Source organism: Myodes glareolus, chromosome 8 (assembly GCF_982192425.1).
Source record: "Myodes glareolus chromosome 8, mMyoGla1.1, whole genome shotgun sequence".
Classification (NCBI taxonomy): Eukaryota; Metazoa; Chordata; class Mammalia; order Rodentia; family Cricetidae; genus Myodes; species Myodes glareolus.
In genome coordinates, this window is record NC_142033.1 from 75,457,400 (window position 1) to 75,476,792 (window position 19,393).

A 19,393-nucleotide genomic window follows, 5' to 3' on the forward strand; every position below is an offset into this window, starting at 1 on the left:
GAAGCTGCAATCTCCCTTACTTCTGGGCTCAGTTGCCTTTTTTATACACCTGCCCACTGACAGGTATTTGATGTAATAAGAGGTCATTTCATACCTGATTCTGCCAACAATAGAATAGCCCTTATGGCCTTGGCTGACTGCCACTTTCTCAATGCCTCATTTGAAAATAGGTTGAGTTTGATCATGTTAGAGCATTTTTGTTTGTTTGTTTGTTTGTTTTGAAACCACCTGTAACTTAAGCTCACTGAGGATAACCTTGAAATCTTCCTGCCTCAAAGTGCTGAAATTACAGGGATGCACCACAGTGCCCACTTCATGTGGTGCTGGGAACCCAGGATGTCTTGATTTGCTAACTAAGCCACATCCTCAGTTATTAGATTATTTTTAGTTTCTGAACTTATATATTTAGTTATAAAAGATAACTTCTGGCCTGGAGAGACAGCTCAGTGGTTGGGAATGTTTGCTGCTCTTGCAGAAACTCAATTTCAGTTCCCAGTATCTGTAACTCCAGTTTCAGGGGCTCCAGCACCTCTATGGGTATACACACACACTCGTGCACACACACCAGCACATACATACTGAGATAAAAATAAATTTTGAAGAAGTAGAAAGGTAACTCCTTTCATATCAGTACACCTCACTTTCCTGAAAAATCTTGAAATCATTGAGAAGAGGTAAATGTTTTGGTGACCATAGATAGCTTTTGCAGAAGAGGAAAGTTTGTCTCCTTTGTTTTAATTTACTATGAAAACCAGTTAGTGTTCACTAAGAACTGGATTTGGCATTGGCAACTGGATGTGAACAATCACAGCCAGGTAACTATCTCCATGGGTGTCAGAAGTTCAGCAGCACACTCCTAGGTGGCCTAGAGGGTGTAGGTGGTGGACAGGGACTTGACTGATCCTCATAGAGGGAAAAAAAGAGGAACTAGGGATGAGCATTCTGACCCAAACGAGTCTGGAAGAATAAACGTGGCAGAACATGTGGCATGAGCTCTGAGAGACCGTTGACAGGTGGGGAATGTAGTATATAAAATCATGAGATGCTGCTATTTCTGTATCCCTGACTCTTTGGCTCATATTCATATGATGAACTTTATATCTCCATGTCTGTCTAGAGATGCAGTTTATGTCCTAAAATAATATTGAGGGGCTGGGACATAATTCATCCATAGTGTGTATACTCATTATGTGCAAGGCTCTGAGTTTAATCCCTAGTGCTAAAAATAAGTAAAGGTCAGGAAAATATGCATGAGAAAACCATCCAGTGCCCAGAAAGAGATCACAAGTTAGGTGTGGTGACATATTCCTATATCCCAGGTCTTGGAAGTCAAAGGCGTGATGGTAAGAATTCAGCATCATCTTCAAATGCATGAGACTGCCTCAAAAAAAGGAGGGGGGGATACAAGTATAACATTTTAAAATAATCTTTTGTTCATTTTTAAGAAAATAAAATACAAATGTTTTAGTATAAAACATTGATAAAGTTTAGATAATAAGCAGAATCTATCCCTTAACACAGTGCTAAGCGACCCAGAAGTGGTTAACACATCCATGTGCTGATGTCAGGTTACACCATCGGGGAAATTCTGTAAGATGAGAAATTGGAATTGGAGAGGTGGCTCAGGAGGTAGAGCACTTATTGCTTTTCCAGAAAGCCAAGTGCAGTTCCTAGTTCCCATACTCTCAGCCACCTGGAATTCCAGCTTCAGCTTCCTCCTCAGGCCTCCAAGGGCACACATATTAATTTGCACATACCCCCGGCCTCCATTGACATGTACATAATTAAAAATGGGGTAATATTTTTTAAATAAAAATGAGAAATCACAGAAAGAAAAACAAGTTAATATCAATATGATCGATCCTGAATATAAGTTCTGTTCACCCCAGGAGCCTACCTGGAGGCCTCAGGCTTGCAGTTCCTTCTTCTGCACTACTCACAGTCCCAGAGAGTAAGAGACAAAGAAGGAGCTTGTTTAGTTACTGGTATTTAAAGGCAGTTTTGGTTTTAACCCCAGTAAAAATTTTTCAATGCTAGAAACAGAAATCAGAACTTTGGTTCCTGAAGTTTCCCAACTCAGGCTACTCCAGCTGGTGTTTCCCATTTTAGGACTCTGGCTCCATGTTCCCACACTGTACTTAACTGAAGACGGGACAGCTTTGGACCATTCTTGCATTTTTCTCTCACTTGCAGTGGTTGGAGACTAGACCTAATCGACAAGTGTGTCCAGTTTGCAAAGCTGGAATCAGTCGGGACAAGGTCATCCCACTCTATGGCAGGGGCAGCACCGGGCAGCAGGATCCCAGGTAAAGATTTGACTGCATCTGATACCCACTTCCTACTTGGACATGAATTCACATCCATTTAGCACTCTAACCCTTGGCTGCTTGATTTTGAGGCATTTTGGTCAAGAGGACAGTCACATGGGAACAATGGGGCTTGAGAAAGGAGAGGAGCCAAGCTGATATGTGCTGGCCAGTGTTAGGTAGCTGCTCAGTGTCATCTGCCAACAGGTACCCAGTTAGCGGGTAGCCTGCAGTGTTTGAGACATCATGACAGCAAGTGTGCAGAGTATTGTGAAAGCACTCCCTCTGCTGGGAAGCAGGAGCCTGCCTAAGGAGTGGTCTTGCAGCACTGGTAAATGTGATTCTGGGGAGACAGGGACCAGGAAGTCTGGATGGCTTTTGGGGGTGGCCCTTTTGGTCTGGCATCCATACCTTTTCAGAAGACTATCTTAATTTTTCTAGCACTTCCCCCGACTCCCATCTCCTGTCCACGAGCCATCCTGAACTTCTCTTAAAGGGCTGTCCTGTCGCGTTTGTCACACTTGGATTTGCTGTGTCTTCTATGCTCTCTGCTCCTGCCTACTCAAACTACCACCCGACTTCCTGCAGCCCTTTCTTGATTACTGCCCATATGTTAGAAAAGCCTTCACGTGATCCTCTCCATATGAGTTGCCCTCATATATTCCCGCCTCACACACTAATGCTCCCACATTATGTTGTGTTGATTGTGTCTCTCCAGAAATTATTGTCTCAAGGTGGGATCTGTCACCTGTTAGTATTGGTTGCATCCTGCCTTGTGCCTACTGTGCCATAAACTCTCAGTCAAGCTATTTAGATGAGAGTCTGCGAACTAGAGGCAAAAGTAAGATAGCATGAGGTACTAGCCCAAGAGTAACAGAGGTCAAATGGAAGTTAATAGAGGCAGATCAGAAAGACCTTGAACCCTAACCCCCTCAGCTAACAATCCACCTTTTGTTTTAGTCTAGCTTGGGATCTCTGGCACCCATGAGCTCATATCAAGCAGTCCCAGGGAAGGCAACTGGCCATTTTTTTCATAACCATCCTTGGGTCAAGATCTCTGTTGCAAGGATAGGTTGTGTAAACTGGTGGCGCTCTCAGAACAAGCTGATTTTCCTGGTTTGAGGTAGAATGGAGTTAAGCCAGCATTTGCTTAAGCCAGAGCAGTTTTTTTGTGTGTTTATTTGGTTGGTTGGTTGGTTGGTTGGTTGGTTGGTTGGTTGGTTTTTTTGAGACAGGGTTTCTGTGTTACCCTGGCTGTCCTGGAACTCTGTAAAGCAGGCTGGCCTCAAACTCAGAGCCTGCCTTCCTCTGTCTACTGAGTACTGGGATTACAGGTTGTGCCACTACCGCCTGGCCCAGCAGTTTTATTTATTGGAACAGGAGAGCAGCCCAAACCCTGTGGGTCAGTCTTCACAGAGAGCAGCTCACAATGTTTTGTGATGGCCTTACTTTGTACAATTTTTTTTCAGAGAGAAGACTCCTCCTCGTCCTCAAGGCCAGAGGCCGGAGCCCGAAAATAGAGGGGTGAGGAACATTCTAGAAGCTTCCAGAAGTGTGCTTGTGGCTTTTGAAACTTTCCTGTTGACCTTGCAGTTTTTCTCCTTCTTTTAAACATTGAGAAAAGTTGTAAAGGAAAATTTATAAAGTACAGAAAGACAAGCAGGGGGAAATCCTAGAACCACTCATCCAGAGAGAGCCACTGGAAGCATTTGGGCCTTGTTTTCTCATCTTCCTTTACTGTGTCTGTGTGTGTGTGTGTGTGTGTGTGTGTGTGTGTGTGTATGCACGCACGCGTGGGCATATGCATGTGTTTATTAATTTATACATGTATTTATTGATTGTGCATTTACATATTTATTTCTTAGGTATTTTTAAATTTAACTTTTACTTTTTTGTTTGTGTGTATCTGGTGGGGGTCATATGTATAGAGGTGAGAGGACAACTTTGGGTAATTGATTCCCTCCTTCAGTCATGAGCCCTGGAGATGGAACTTAGGTTATTAGGCAAGCCCCTTTACCACCAGGCTGTCTTATCAGCCTGATTTCTTGACTTTTTGAGATAGGGTTTCACTAAGTAGCCAAGGCTGACCTGAGCTCATGATATTCCTGCCTTGGTCTCCCAGTGCTAGTGTTATAGACATCGGCCACCGTGTCTAACATACTTTTTTTTGTTTTGTTTTTTGCTTTTTTAATATATATACATGGTTCAGTTATTTATTTATTTTTATTTTATGTGCAGGTGTTTTGCCTACATGTACATCTATGTAAAGGTCCCAGATCCTCTGGAACTGGAATTACAGTCAGTTGTGAGCTGCCATGTGGGTGCTGGGAATTGAACCCAAGTCCTCTGGAAGAAAAGACAGTGCTCATAACCACTGAGTGATCTCTCCAGCTCCCTATTTTTTGATTTTTTACAATATGTGGTTCTTATATTGTAATTCTTAAAATTTCATCTATTCTACAGATACTACGTACCTTAATGTGCTCTGGTCACAATTTTGGCAGTGGTAATTTATCAACAAAACTTGCAAGTGGTCTCTGCCCTCATGAAATGTACCCATGAGAATTGGAATTTCAGCAGTGCAGTTTAAAATGTTACTGAGACCCATAGCCACAACATTTGACAGCTGATGCTCAGTTGTATAGGCCTAATGTAATGGCATGTATTGTATTATGGGACAGTTACCTACTACCTCTGTTGTCTTAAACATGCTCAAATGAAATTACAAGGTTTTGTGCAGAACCACCATTATTTTATTATGGTAAGTTCATAGAATTACTGGCTCAAAATATGTACACATTTAAATAAAATGTTAGTCTTTTTTTCAAACAGTAATTTCTTGTTAAAATATTAATGAGGCCTGGGAATGTAGCTTATGGCCAGGAACATAGTAGCAGTTAGGCAGGCCTGGCACTGGGGCAGTACCTTTGAGTTTACGTCCTTATCTATAAGCAGGGAAACAGAGAGAGCTAACTGGAAATGCCTCAAGTCTTTTGAAACCTCAAAGTCCACCCCAAGTGACACACCTCTTCCAACAAGACTACACCTCCTAATCCTTCACAGACAGTTCCACCAACTAGGGACTAAACCATTCAAATATGAACCTGTGGGGGCCATTCTCATTCAGACCACTACAGCTACCTAGTGAATTTATGACCAGTCTGGGCTATATGAGACTGTCTTAGAAAAACAACTAACCACTGAGCCACCTCTCCAACCCCTAGCCCAGTCTTTTTATTTTTGAGAAAGCATCTCCATGTATAGCCATATACAACTGGCCTTGAACTCAGCCTTTCAAGTGCTTGGGTTATAGATATATTCCACCACTCTCAGTTTCCTTTTTAATGCTGTTTTTTTTAATTTTCTCTTATTTTGTACTTTTTGAAGCAGAGTCTCGCATATCTCAGGCAGGCCTAGAACTTGATATGTAATAGAGAATAACCTTAAATTTGTGATTTCCTCTGCCTGCACTTCTCCAGTGCTAGGGTCAAACCCAGAGCTTGGTGCATGCTAGGCAGCTCTACTCAGCCGGGCTATTCTTCTAACCCTCTTGGTCCCCTTTATTAAAGGCTGCCATGTCTTCTACCAGAGGGGTTTGTGTGTGTGTGGGGGGAATGTTCTGGACATTAAATCAAGGTTTTAAGTATGGTAGGTAACACTGTACCACTGAGCTATATCACTACCCTTTCATTGAATTTTGATTCAGTATAATTTCAGTTCATTATTGAAGGGCCTTATAGTTGCTCACAGATTTTGCTGTTTAAATAATACTATGATAATCTTTATACACATCTTTTTTTCACTTGAGTTAGTGCCTTTCTTCTTGTCTCTCTTTTTTTCCTTTTTCTTTCTTTTTTTTATTTTTATTTATTTATTTTTTTTTTTGAGACCGGGCTTTTCTTTGTAGTCCTGGCTGTTCCGAAACTCGTTCTGTAGCCCAGGTTGGCCTCAAACTCAGAGATCCACCTGCCTCTGCCTCCCAAGTTCTGGAATTAACAGCATGCATCACCACCACCCGACTTAACTGATACATTTCTTTAGGAATCCCAGTATTATATGGTCAAGGTCTAATGGAAATTGAGGGTCTTTTCTCCTATATTAAGAGTTTTGCTGGGTGGTGGTAATGTGTACCTTTAATCCCAGAATTTGAGAGGCAGAGATAGCAGATTTCTGAGTTTGAGGCCTTCCTGGTCGACATAATAAATTCTAGGACAGCCAGGATTAGACAGAGAAACTCTGTTTCGAAAAACTTTAAAAACAATAGTTTTGTATGCGTGATCTCATTTAAGCCTCATAAACTTTCCATATAAAGGTGTAACATGAAAAGGCCGGGCCTGCTTGTTTGTGTTTCTGTCCTGCCCTGCCCCCCAGCTGTTTAGTCCCAAAGAAAAATCACACTGAGATCTCTATAAGTTATAAAGCTGATTGGCCCTTTAGATCAGGCTACTTATTAGCTAACTCTCACATCTTGATTAACCCATTTTTCTGATCTATGTTAGCCATGTGGCTCAGTAGCTTTTTCAGCGGGGCAGCTCACATCCTGCTGCTTCAGTGGCCTGGGCAGGAGTGGGAGGAATCAGCTTCCTCCTTCCCAGAATTCTCCTGCTCTCCTTGCATCATTTCCACTTCCTCTCTGGGTTTCCCACCTACACCTCCTGCCTGGCCAGTCAGCGTTTATTTAAAACATGATTGACAGAATACAGACAATTCTCCCACACCATAAAGGGGAAAACTGAGGGACAGATACATGTAGTGTGCCTGTTCAGGGACACACAGAGCCAAAACCAGACCTGGGTGCTACCGACATCCCTGCTCTCGACTGCTAGATAGCAGCCCTTACGTTCTCTGACTCTGCTTGGTCCAACAGCATCCTCAACCAAAGAAATCAGAGACTTTAGCCCTGATGGCTGAGGGCAGACCTCTAGAGTCATAAGCACCTGTAGCTGCTAGTAGTCTAGTTTGTCTGTTTTTCTTTCTTTTTTTTTTTTTAAGATCTCTCTATGAAGCCCTGTCTTTGCTAGCTAGAGCTCATTGTGTAGTCCAGGCTGGCCTTGAACTCACAGAGAATTCTGTTGCCTCTGCCTCCCAAATGCTGAGATTAAAGGTGTGTGCCACAATGTCTGCTCCCCAATTCCAGTCTTTCTATTATTTCATCATTTGTTCTAAAGAGCTCACCAACGGTATAGAGGAAGGAAAAGAATTTGTAAATTATGCACGGTGATAAAGTTGGCTCTATGGGTAAAGGTTCTTGTTATGCAAGCCCAGTGACCTTTGTTCAATCCCCGGAAATCACATAAATTGAAAGAGAGAGAGAACTGACTCCACAGAGAACTGACTCCTCTGACAACTCATGTGCACCATGACACATGTGTAATACACATGGGAACACTATACACAATAGCACATTTTTTAAAGTTTGAATTTTCAGATCAAACCAACCATACTTATTCTTCTGTAAAATGCAAATACAAGAATTAAACATAAGCTACTGCCCTTGGAGGTACTCATCTGTAATTCCAGCACTCAGGATGCTGAGGCAGGAGCATTGCAGATGTTAGGCCAGCACAAACTACCTGTGAGATCCTGTCAGAGTGGAGAGAAGGGAAGGGAGAGGCTGGATTTGTGTCTGCTGTGCCAGAAGTCCTTGCACTCAGACAGAGGCATCACTTACTAGCAGAGCTGTTGGTGTTCTACTGAGTCCATCCTTGGAAAAGACCGTGTGTGGTGAATGTGTTTGGGGAAGAAACCAAGGCTCATATACATACTGCTGACAGTGGCTATCTAGGAAGATCTCTGACTTACTTTCTTATGACAAGTACATATTCTTCTCTCTCCCCCGTGTCCACATTTCCCATGAGCTAGGACCGCAATACCACACCCAGGTTTCTATATTAATTAGAAAAACTTAAATTGTTCTAAATATTTAAAATTTCATGACATGGAGAATTCTGTGTGTGTATTTTGCTTTATTTTGTATTTTGTTTCTGTTGTTGTTGTTTTTTTTTTTTAATGGAGGGGATCTTGTTATATAGACCATGCTGAAAAGGAACTAATTATCCAACTACCACCCCTTAACTTAGAAAAATTTTTTAAGACGAGGTCTTGTCATGCATCCCAGACTGGCTTTGAACTCAGTATGTAGCTGAGGAAGACCTGGAACTTCTGATCCTCCTATGTCTACTTTGTGAGTGCTGTGATTATAGTGTGTGCCACCAAGCCTGACTTAAGCAGTGCTTTGGATCAAACCCAGCGCTTCATGACTCAGCTACATCCACAGCCCCTGCAGGCTTCAGGGGAAATACTTACCCATATCTTGACAATACACTTATATTGTCATGTGTGGGTGTTTAAGCAGTTTGACAGTTTAAGTCATAAGAAGGTTTTCTGTTGCCGGGCAGTGGTGGTGCACACCTTTAATCCCAGCACTCAGAGGCAGGCGGCTCTCTGTGAGTTCAAGGCCAGCCTGGTCTAACGAGTGAGTTCCAGGACAGGCTCTAAAGCTACAGAGAAACCCTGTCTCAAAAAAACAAAAAAAAAGAAGGTTTTCTGTCTTGTTTCATAAATGAGCACCAGGGTCCTTAAAGAACATATTACAATATTTTGTTTGACTGATACTAGCTTTATCTTGGCCAATCAGAGCTTTATCTTTTTTGTTATGACTTACAGTATGTAGTTTATGATGCTCCTTTGTATTTGGGTGTGGGACTAATTGCAGTAGTGTATTATAAATAGCATGTAGGAAATTTTACTGGAACCCTGAAAAATGGTCTAAATCTGTATAAGTGATCTAAACATGCTGACAACAGTGGGTTTCACCTCTGGTCAGAGTGAGCCCTTTTTGCACCATATAGCTCCTTAAATTGAAGCTAAGACTAGAAGGTCAGAGGTGACTCTAGAGTTCCTTTACTTTGGGGCCTGGGTAGGAGGAAGAACTGAGGCCCTATTTGTAGCAGAGAAATAAGAAGAAACATGGGTGCCACATGTACTATGATATAAGACGTTGTTTGAGAAGCGTGGGATGAATCTGATTATTTTTCTTAATTGCTTTTCTTCTCCAAAGGGATTTCAAGGATTTGGATTTGGAGATGGTGGCTTTCAGATGTCTTTTGGAATCGGAGCATTTCCATTTGGGATATTTGCCACGGCATTTAACATAAATGACGGACGACCTCCTCCAGGTTAGCCCCATTTCTTAAAAAAAAAAAAAAATCAGGAATATATCCTGCTTGAAAACTCCCTGGAACGCAGCAGTATAGAAGTTACAGATAATTGTCAGTACATGCAATCAGACTTTCCAAAATTCCTCAGATTCTTTGCAGATTGCCAAACTCATCTAGTGGTTGGTACAAACTGAGGGGCTCACCATCTACATTCCAGATACCTATACAGTTAACTGCTTCATAGATCAGAAAATTCTCAGTAATGATTTCAAGACACAGCCCATGACCATTAAACTGAAAATTATAAACGATACCTAAAATGAAAAGCTTAATTCTACACATGTGTTTCCCCCCCCCCCTTGTTGACCCTTTGGGGCCAAGAAATGAAATGTTAGGGCATCCTATTCCCTGACATCTCTGCCCAGCTTCTCTGAGGACACAAAATGGGACTGATACCAAACTTCAGAGCTTTGGGGACTGTGTTTATATCTGTCACCTGCTGCATTTCTCCCTTTAGCCACTTGTCTATAGCAGCTGCATCCAGAGTACAGCAAGGTAGCAAAGTGTGTGCTTGACTGACTCCATTACACTCTAATGCCTAAGCCACCACCCATGTCATGGAGCCTGTGAAAGATGACATGGTCAGCTGAGCCCTGCTTATAGTCATTGGAGCCTTCTGGGCCTTGAGTTCAGTAGAAGGAACAGAAGTAACTAATGTAGCTCTGATTAGGAGCTTATATGATCTGAATATGATCACCTACTCAGAAATTATCAGAGCTGTTCCCTGCTTCATCCGATTCCTTGGACATAGTAGGCAATGAATCTCTTGGTTGCCTGCCTGCATGAGTTTATCAGAGCAACCAACTTTGAGGGAATGCCCACAAAATACTGGGCACTACTCCATATCTCATCTGCCTGGAATGTCTCTCTGCTGTTTACACATTGTTTTCTCAGAGGAAGGGGACCCCAAAGGACAGGATGTGATTTGCCTTAAAGGAAAGGCAGATCCTTATAGCAGCAACAGGAATTTCCTACTAGCTTGATGCTTTCTAGCCTGGTCCAGCATTCAGACTGGATCTCCCCCAGTTCATTTCCGACTAGGCTGGGCTCTGGATCACAGTTTTTCTTTGTCATGGTTGATACGATTTGCACAGCCTGGATGTGAATTGTCATCTTCCTTCCTCTACTAGCAGAGGTTCTTACTCAGTCTCCCTCTACCTTGCATTATGATTTCTGGGCCCTGATTCTCTTCTGCAAAAAGCAGACACATAACAGATGACGAGCCATCTGGAACAGTGTGCAGAGAGGCAGGAGAGTGCCACTGCTCATGTGTGAGCCCTTGTGGTCTCAGGAGGCCCATACTCTGCTTCTGCTGCTGCTTTTTTAAATGAGATCTATGAAGTAGTACCATGCAGTGGCAGCATAGCAAAGACAGGCAGGAGGATCTCTGTTTCCTGCAGGGGGTTCCTGATAGTCCACTGACTGGCTCACTACATGTTCAGGACAGCTCTTGTGGAGAACACTGGAGATCATGGCCTCGTTGTAGTATTTCACTTATGTTTGTTTTGACTCCTATTATTCCAAGTTTGGAAGTCTTTTTTATTGTAGGATTCTGCTTTTATAAGGAAACAAAGATTCATCCTCTCCAGTTTTGTCCCCAATGGGCACTGTGGTGATATTTTGTTTGTAATCTAACAAATAAAGCTTGTTTGAAGATCATAGTGCAAGGCTAAGCCACTAGTTAGCCATAGAGCCCAGGCAGTGGCGTCTCACACCTTTAATCCCAGCACTAAGAAGGTGGAGACAAGAAGGGATATGACTGGGCAGAGAGAGGAATATAAGGCAGGAAGAGACAAGAACTCAGTGGCTGTCTGAAATGCTGTCTGAGGATCTTTAAAGACAGGAACGTGCCTTCAGTCTGAGCATTGGTAGAGGTAAAAGGTCTCTCTAGTGGCTGCACTGCTTCTCTGATCTCTCTGCTTTTACCCCCGAATATCTGACTCTGGGTTTTTATTAGCATTACCAATTAGAATTCATGCTATAGGGCAGTATGAACAGCCTTCTGACAAAATCTCTTCCTCTTGTCTCTCTAGCTGTCCCTGGGACACCCCAGTACGTGGATGAGCAGTTTCTGTCACGCCTCTTCCTGTTTGTAGCCCTAGTGATCATGTTCTGGCTCCTGATCGCCTAATACAGGACCCCTGTTTGCATCTACAGCAGCACCTCTGGACTGGTGATGTGCCACACCCACTTCTGGTGTTTGACTTGCTTAATCCCGACCCCTGGAATCAAGGGTCAGAAACACATCAAGGAGTCTTGCTTCTCCATTAGAGCTTTGGAACTCAAAAGTTGACGAGAAATCCCCAGTTCCACCGCTGCTGTAGACACCCTCCTATAACCTCAGGTCTTTTGTTGAATCACCTCTCAGAGGTGACAATGTGAAGTCCTGTTCCAGCCTTCTCAGCAGGTCCCAGCTCCATACAGGGAAGAGATGGGAAGAAGGAAACAGTCTTTTTCACCAGAACTTTATATTACAGAAATGAAGGGATGAACCAAATGGTATTTATGGAAACTTACTTTCATCATTTTAAATACCCTTGGTAAGTGGCCTCCACTTCCTCTACTGTGAGACTCTGGTCCAGATACCAGTACTGCTCTGTCTGCCCTTCTGCCCTGCCCTTCCTCAGCAAAGACATAAGAATTACTGCCCCAAGAAGGCCATAATTGCAGCAGCAGAAGCTGAAGATGCTATGTGACTTTGCCGGAGACTCTGGTCTTTGATTAGCCCTGGGTCTCATGCAGTGTCTTGGCTCTGGAAAGCAGCTTGAATGACCTCCTGGTTTCCTGGTTAGATTGTCCCTGGTGTCACTTGGCTCAGATTTCCCATCAGCTTCCTCATCTAGACTACTGCTGAATTTGAACCAACTACTCTGCTTCAGAGCTTTGATCCAGGAACAGCAGGACGAGTAGCCCTGCCCCTCGACCGTAGAAGCCTGAGTAGTCCTCTCTTAGAACTTTCCCAGAGAAACTGGAGGCTCTCCTCAGGTCCGTCAGCCCAGCTGCACATAGAACTACCATCCTCAAAAGCCATTGTCCTTTTTAAAAGAGTCTGGGACATTGATTCCACCTGTGGTCCTGGTGTTTGTATAGCTTGATGGATTTACCTGAAAACTCTTTGAATGTGTGCTGAGCCCAGGGGCACATGAGGCTTATGAGCAAGCCTCCCCTGGTGATATGTGAAAGCAAAGGACCACGGTGGTACAGTGTGGTCTTCCTTCTTCATTCTTCCCGCACATTGATTTGTTCTTGAAATTCATAAGCTGCTTCCTCTGAACCTGATTCTTGGAGTGTGGTACCAGGCAGGAGAATAGCTAGCCTGCTCAGATGGTTCTTGCTCTGCCTGTGAGGCTTCATCTTAGAAACATTTCTTCTTGGAGACCTCAGCAGGGCAGCAAAATGAACTTCTGCAGGACCCTTTTGTTCACTTCTCCAGCATCATTGCCCTAGCAATAACCAGAAACTGGGCTCTTGCCTTGCCTGGTGATTTTTCTAGATAGGCTCTCTATTCTCTATGGAATCCTAGATAATAGATTGAGGATGGTGAGAGAGCCCTCCTCCTTCCTGCACGGTCCCCACCTGCCAATGCCAGTGTTAGTATCAAAATGGATACAGTATGAAGTATTGAGTAGGAGGTGGTTTGACAAGTCCAGCTGATAAGAATAAGCCACCAACTTTATAGTGTGCTGACAGATTTAAAATACGCTTTGTCACTTGGGAATCCCCAGTCACAGGGGCACCTGGAGTGTCTCTGTTCTAGAGAGAATTGATTGGAGCCCTCACTGTAGTGTATCCTTAAGTAGTAGAGGGAAAACTTAAGCCAATGAACACAAGAGAAAGAAGAGTTTTAGTAGTTGAGTGAATCATTTGGAATCTGGTAAAATGGATGAACCCAGGTGTGTGCTCACCTAAGGTATCCCAGGGCACACCAGTAGCAAAACTGTGATGATGAGCCGTGTATCCTTTGTGAACAGGGCTACACACCTGCCAGTGGCTGAGGAGTTCCCTCTCCTTTGTAGGCTACCCCTCTGAGGCTCACCACTCGTCCTATGGCCAAGGCAGCTTCCCCTTCTTTCTTTGTATGCCCTTCAGCCTCCACTTTCTGCCATCCATGGACAAGGACAGTCAGAAAATGGGAACATGTAAGGCAGCATACCTTGACCAGCCACTGATTTTCACTGTTGTGAAAGTGATTTGATTTAGAATTAAATGGTTTTACATTGCTGTGAGTGTGGAATTTGTGTTTTGGGATGTTAGTGGCTGGGAGTGGGCATACTGGTTTGGCCCCTGGAAAGTTTGCGTCTTCAGACTATTGATAAGGAATGATAAAAATGAACTAGAGGTCTGGCTGCCTGTGGCAGGCGGCCCCAGTCCTGACAAGTGCATGGAATTCCTAAGTCTGCAAGCACCAAGTTGCCATGGTGAAGCTTAGCTTGTGCCTTGCCTTGAGTGTGCCATGTAGAGAAAACACAGGTTACTCAGTATTAAAATGTCTCCCTGTGTTCAGGTATAAAGCAGAAGGGCCCTCAAGCCAATCCCTCTCCCTGGAACAGGGAGTGTGCCCTCCTTGAGATTGCTCACTAATGTATTACAGTATGAAATAGATTGATAAGGTTATGAATTTGTCTCAGCTTCAGGCCCCAAAACACCAAAGCTACAGGTCATACCCTCTAAAAGAAGTGCATTTCTTTCTCTTGGGCTTTGACCTAACAAGGGTCAAGTTGACCAATACCAGAATATAACAGGAGAATGCAGAGGTAAGGAGACCAGAATAAGCCTGTTGGCACAAGCCTATAATCCCAACCATTCAGGAGACTGAGGCAGGAAGATAAAAAGTCTGATAAGGCCTTGAGCTGGTGAAATGGCTCTGCCTAGTGAAGGTTTTCAGCACCAAGCCTGACAACTTGCGCTTGATCTCTGGGATCCATGGAGTGGCTAAGAAGAGAGAACCAACTCCTAAAAGTTGTCCTGTGACCTCCACACATGTCATGTCATGTGCATACTCCACCCACCCACCCTGTCACATCATAACACAATAAAATTAGTGGTGCATACTTCAATCCCAGCACTCAAGAGGCAGAGGCAGGTGGATCTCTGTGAGTTCAAGGCCAGCCTGATCTACAAAGTGAGTTCCAGGACAGGCTTCAAAGTGACACAGAAAAAAAAAAGTTAAAAGTTTAGGGACTGTAGAGAAAAGGATCATTGCTTAAGAGTGCTGGCTGTTTTCAGTTCCTAGCACCCACATGCTGGCTCACAAACTGACTCTGGTTCCAGGGGATTCAACACCCTTTTGTGACTGCTAAGAGCATTGCATGCACATGATACACATGTATACATACATGTAGGCAAAACATTTATACATATAAAGTATAAATCTTTAAAGAATAAAACTTCATTTTGGGGGGGCTTTTGGCGGTTTTTTGTTTTGTTTTTGTTTTTCGCCAGGTAGTGGTGGCACACACCTTTAATTCCAGCACTCAGGAAACAGAGTCAGGAGGCTCTCTGAATTCAAGGCCAGCCTGGTCTACAGAGCGAGTTCCAGGACAGGCTCCAAAGCTGCACAGAGAAACCTTATATCAAAAAACAAACAGACAAAAAAGGTTTAATTTTTTTTAAAGCAAAAAAACAAGACTAGAGATACAGCTCAATGATAGAGCACTTTATATCAGCGAAGCCTGGGTACCATCAAAAACAAAACAAAAACATAAATGAACTCCTAGAACTCATAAGCCAGTAATAACAGAATTTTGTTTTTCAGAGACCCAGGCCAGACCCCAGCAGATCTGTGACCTGTAGCCCTAGCACAATCCCTGAGCACCCCAGCTCTGAACCCAAAGCCAGTGAAAGAAATACACCCTGGATTTGGGACCTGAGCCAGTGAAAGAAACACATTACCCCTGAACCCAGAGCCAGAGAAAAACATTCTGAGTCCGAAACCAGAGCCAAAGGAACACACTTTGCCCCTAGAATCAGAGCCTGTTAAAGAAATTCACTCTAGCCCTAAAATCGGAATCAAAAAGCTAAAAAGGACCAGAGAAAGGAACACACTTTGGCCCTGAAATCAGAGCCATCTCTGCCCACGACAGAAAACCAAACCAACCAATCCCTGAGCGGGAAAAACTGACCAATCCCTGAGTAGAGAAGTAGTAACCCCTAGAGGTGTGACTCCCCATAGATCTTCAGCCTAGGGAAGTAGTAACCCCTAACCTAGAGACTACCATGACCCTTTCCCGACTTTAGCCCAGAGGGACAGCCAATCCCAAGCCTGTAGACTTGGAATTCCCCTCATCCCATGGGGGGCAGCCAATCACAAGCTTGTAGGCTTGGAATTCCCACAAGCCTTCCCCTCTATAAAAACCCCCTTCCTGCCCTGCTCGGGGGTCTCTCCTCCTCTGCTCCTGTTGCTGACATCACTGCTGCCTTTCTGGAAGGACTGAGGGACCCAAGTTACCTCACAATAAAGACTCTTTTGCTCTTGTATTGGATTCGGTCTCATGCTAGTAATTTGGGGAACCTGACTTACGGCATAACAGTTTTCAGTAGGGAGCAAAATGTACAAAATAGTGGCTAGAGATATGGCTTAGTATGCACGAGGACCCAAGTTTGAATCCGTAGCACCTTTGGACAAAGCTTGATGTGGTGCAGGTCTAATTCTAGTACTAGGGAGGCAGAGACAGGAGGATAGCTGTCAAAGATGAGTGAGAGCAATAATGGAAGACCCCCTCCTCCTACATTGACTGTAGTGGCAGTTCATTAATATTTTAATAAATAAAGCTTGCCTGAAGATCAGAGAGTAAAACAGCATCACTGGTCAGTCTTACAGACCAGGCAGTGGTAACACACACTTTTAATCCCAGTAGTCACAGTAGTTGCCATAGAAAACAGGCAGTGCATGCCTTTTATCCTAGCTCTAGAGAGATTATAAAACAGGAGAAGACAGCTCTCAGACACAGTCTCATTCTGAAATTCCTGGAGGCAGGATCACCATTTCGGACTGAGGTGGAGGTAAGAGCCCGTGGCTGGCTGTTTTGCTTTTCAGATCTTCAGGTTGAACTCCAATATCTGTCGCTGAGTTTTTATTAATCATGCTTCTTTGAGCGCCCAAATGGGGCATGAATTTACAAAAAAGTCATTTGCCTGAGGCTTTTTAGCCACCAGCCCAGGCCAGAGGAATTAGAACCAAAACCTGGCCACTTGGATTCAGGAGAAAAATTAGTGCTCACAACTCCCATCCACTCTGACTTAGCTTCCACATAAAGATGGAAAATACACAGAGAATCTCCATGCTGTATTTTATTGTATTGTCTTTGAATTGTTTGACTGCTGAGGAAGGAGCAACAGTTGCTAAAAGACATTTGTTTATAATTGCTGCTGGATTGGGGTAGGAGATTTACTCAGTAGTGAAGCACTTGACTAGAAAGCACAAGGTCCTGGGTTCAGTCCTCAACTTTGGTGGGGCGCGGGGAGAGAAAAAAAATACTGCTAGATTAATCCAATCTATATATTTTGAAAATGCCTTGACTTCAAAATTTAAGTCAAAAGATGTTACTTTGGAGAAGAGGTTTTGTATTTTTTTCCACAGGAAATGAGAGGCTGTGGATTCATTCTGCGTTAAGAAAAATAAGGTTTGATCAAGGAAGACCTCTGAAAAATCTTCGATAGGAGCCGATGGCCCAGATGGTTCAACATTTCAGAGCATCTCTGTTGTGGTTTCCTCTGAGTTCTGCATCCAGAACAGTTTCAAGACTGATGGCTGAGATGATCCAGTCTCATAGAATACTCCAGTCAGGACTTGACTATAGTCCTAAAATTTCTTTGGGTCTCCATAAGATTATCAGTGCCCCCAATCTAGGAAGTAGCCTAGAAAACTACACCCACATTCCCAAAAAATGGACTATGGATGTTTGTCTTTGTTTAGAGTGTTGGTTGCAAACTGTCATAGACAATGGTCAGGAGAAAAGCTAAACAAAGGAAATTAGATTCAAGGTTCTTGTTTTGAAAAGAAAAAAAGGGGATATAGATAGGATAAAAGGGGAGATTATTGAATCTACTCTGAAAAGAAAAAAAGGAGGATATAGATAAGATAAAACGTAGATTATTGAATCTACTTTAAAAAATGGTTATTAGTTTTGAATGTTTTACGTTGGATTGAACTTTCGTGTATTGTATACAAATTTTGTATATTGATAGAAATTTGAGATTAATTTTGTTAAAACATACTGTACATACATTTCTAATCTTGTTCAAGGTATTGTACCTATACAGTTCATTTAACAATATAATGCAAAGTTCTAGTCCTTGAAAATTATTATTACCATCTGTTTAGGATAATAAGGAAATAGAAGTTAGTAGTTAATCACCTAGTATAATTGAACTTGTAGTCACATTAGGTATGTTTTCAAGGTCAAATAAAAATATTTTAGATAGACAGGTCATCTTCAAACACTTCAGAAATCTACAGAATATGACATTTAAGATGTTTTAATAACCTAGGTTCTTTTTTATGGCAATGAGACATGTCTGCTCCTGGCAGCACCAATCTACTTCAGAGAAGATAATTGGCACATGGAATTTACTTTCTTTATGGCAAAAGCAAACCACTAGGCAAGAAAATGCCCCTACCTCGACTGACTGCTGACAATAAGCTGTCCTAATTAGACAAGCAGGACACAAAAGCTATGGAGCCTGTCCTGGAACTCACTCTGTAGATCAGGCTGGCTTCGAACTCACAGAGATCCTCCTGCCTCTGCCTCCCAAGTGCTAGGATTAAAGGCATGTGCCACCACCGCCCGGCATTCTTATTTATTTTGTAACATGACTTTGAAGCAGGGTTAGAGAAACACAATAGGAAAGAAAGGAAAGCTCCCTGAGATGGTAGCTTCTTGTTCTCAGAAGATTCTTCAAGGAGAAAATGCAGAAAGGCACAGGGCTGGGTGGGTGTCTAGACAAAACCAATAGGGGAAGACTCAGCGCCCCTGTGAAACACCTAAGCTGGTGTTCATCTTTAGTCCATCCTGAATGTCTAAATTGTTACTTTAATCTGCCGCTTCAATTCTTTGCTCACAATAGGGAGCAAGCTTGGCAATCCCTTAGACAACCATTGTCATGCCCATTGCATTTCCTCTGTATTCCTCGACCTGGCCTCGAAGTACTAGATTCAAGCTATCCTCCTGCCTCAGCTTCCCAAGTATCTGGGACCACAGATATGAGTCACCAAGACCAGTTTGAAGTAGTTGTAAGGTCCAAGTCTTCAAGAGTCTAGAGACTTCATTTTGATTCAGCTCATAGGATCTAGTCTTGGGTACTAACTAACCAAGTGTAGTTAGCTAAATAAGCTGACGAGGCGGGTGCTTTCTAGAAACTTAGTAGACCCTTCCTGCTCTCCAAACCTTCCTCGCTATTCTCAGATGGTGTGAGAATGGTTTTGGGATTCACATTGGAATGCTGTCTTCTAGGTTCATCATCCTTCAGGTAGTAGCTATTTTCTTCCTTTACATTTTTTTTTCTCTGAATTACCTGGACTTTCCTGGAGGAACTTGAGGGAGTTGACCACACCTGCTCTCTGTGATACGAGACTGGAGATACTGAGAAAATGGACTGAACAGAGTGAGGGGGAGGGAAGGACAGGCAATAAACAGAGTGGGAGGAGGACAGATGTGGGTGCTGGGTTGTGGAGGAGAAGGACGAAGAAGAAAGCCAGGGATTGTTGGCTGTAAGACTTCCCATTCCTCTGTGCCTGGGAAAACACAGCAGAACCCCCTCCGCAGCTCGGGAGGGTTCCCAGGAGGGAAGTGCACTGAGTCATACAGAGGCACCACAGAAGACACATCTAGCTAGCAGCCACTTCTATTAAAACGTCAAGGCAGGAAG

At 43.2% G+C, this 19,393-nt stretch overlaps 1 protein-coding gene across 2 annotated transcripts in view; it reads left to right on the plus strand.

Annotated features, from left to right (window-relative positions):
- Rnf185 (ring finger protein 185) overlaps nt 1-13,747 on the plus strand; it is a 38,902-nt gene extending 25,155 nt beyond the window's left edge. For both annotated transcript variants that reach the window (XM_048449987.3, XM_048449989.3), the window contains 4 exons: nt 2,194-2,306; nt 3,776-3,830; nt 9,367-9,484; nt 11,560-13,747. In XM_048449987.3, coding sequence (XP_048305944.1) covers nt 2,194-2,306; nt 3,776-3,830; nt 9,367-9,484; nt 11,560-11,657 — 384 coding nt within the window. In that variant the 3' untranslated portion in view covers nt 11,658-13,747. The remainder of the gene's footprint in view (nt 1-2,193; nt 2,307-3,775; nt 3,831-9,366; nt 9,485-11,559) is intronic.
- The last annotated feature ends 5,646 nt before the right edge of the window (nt 13,748-19,393 follow it).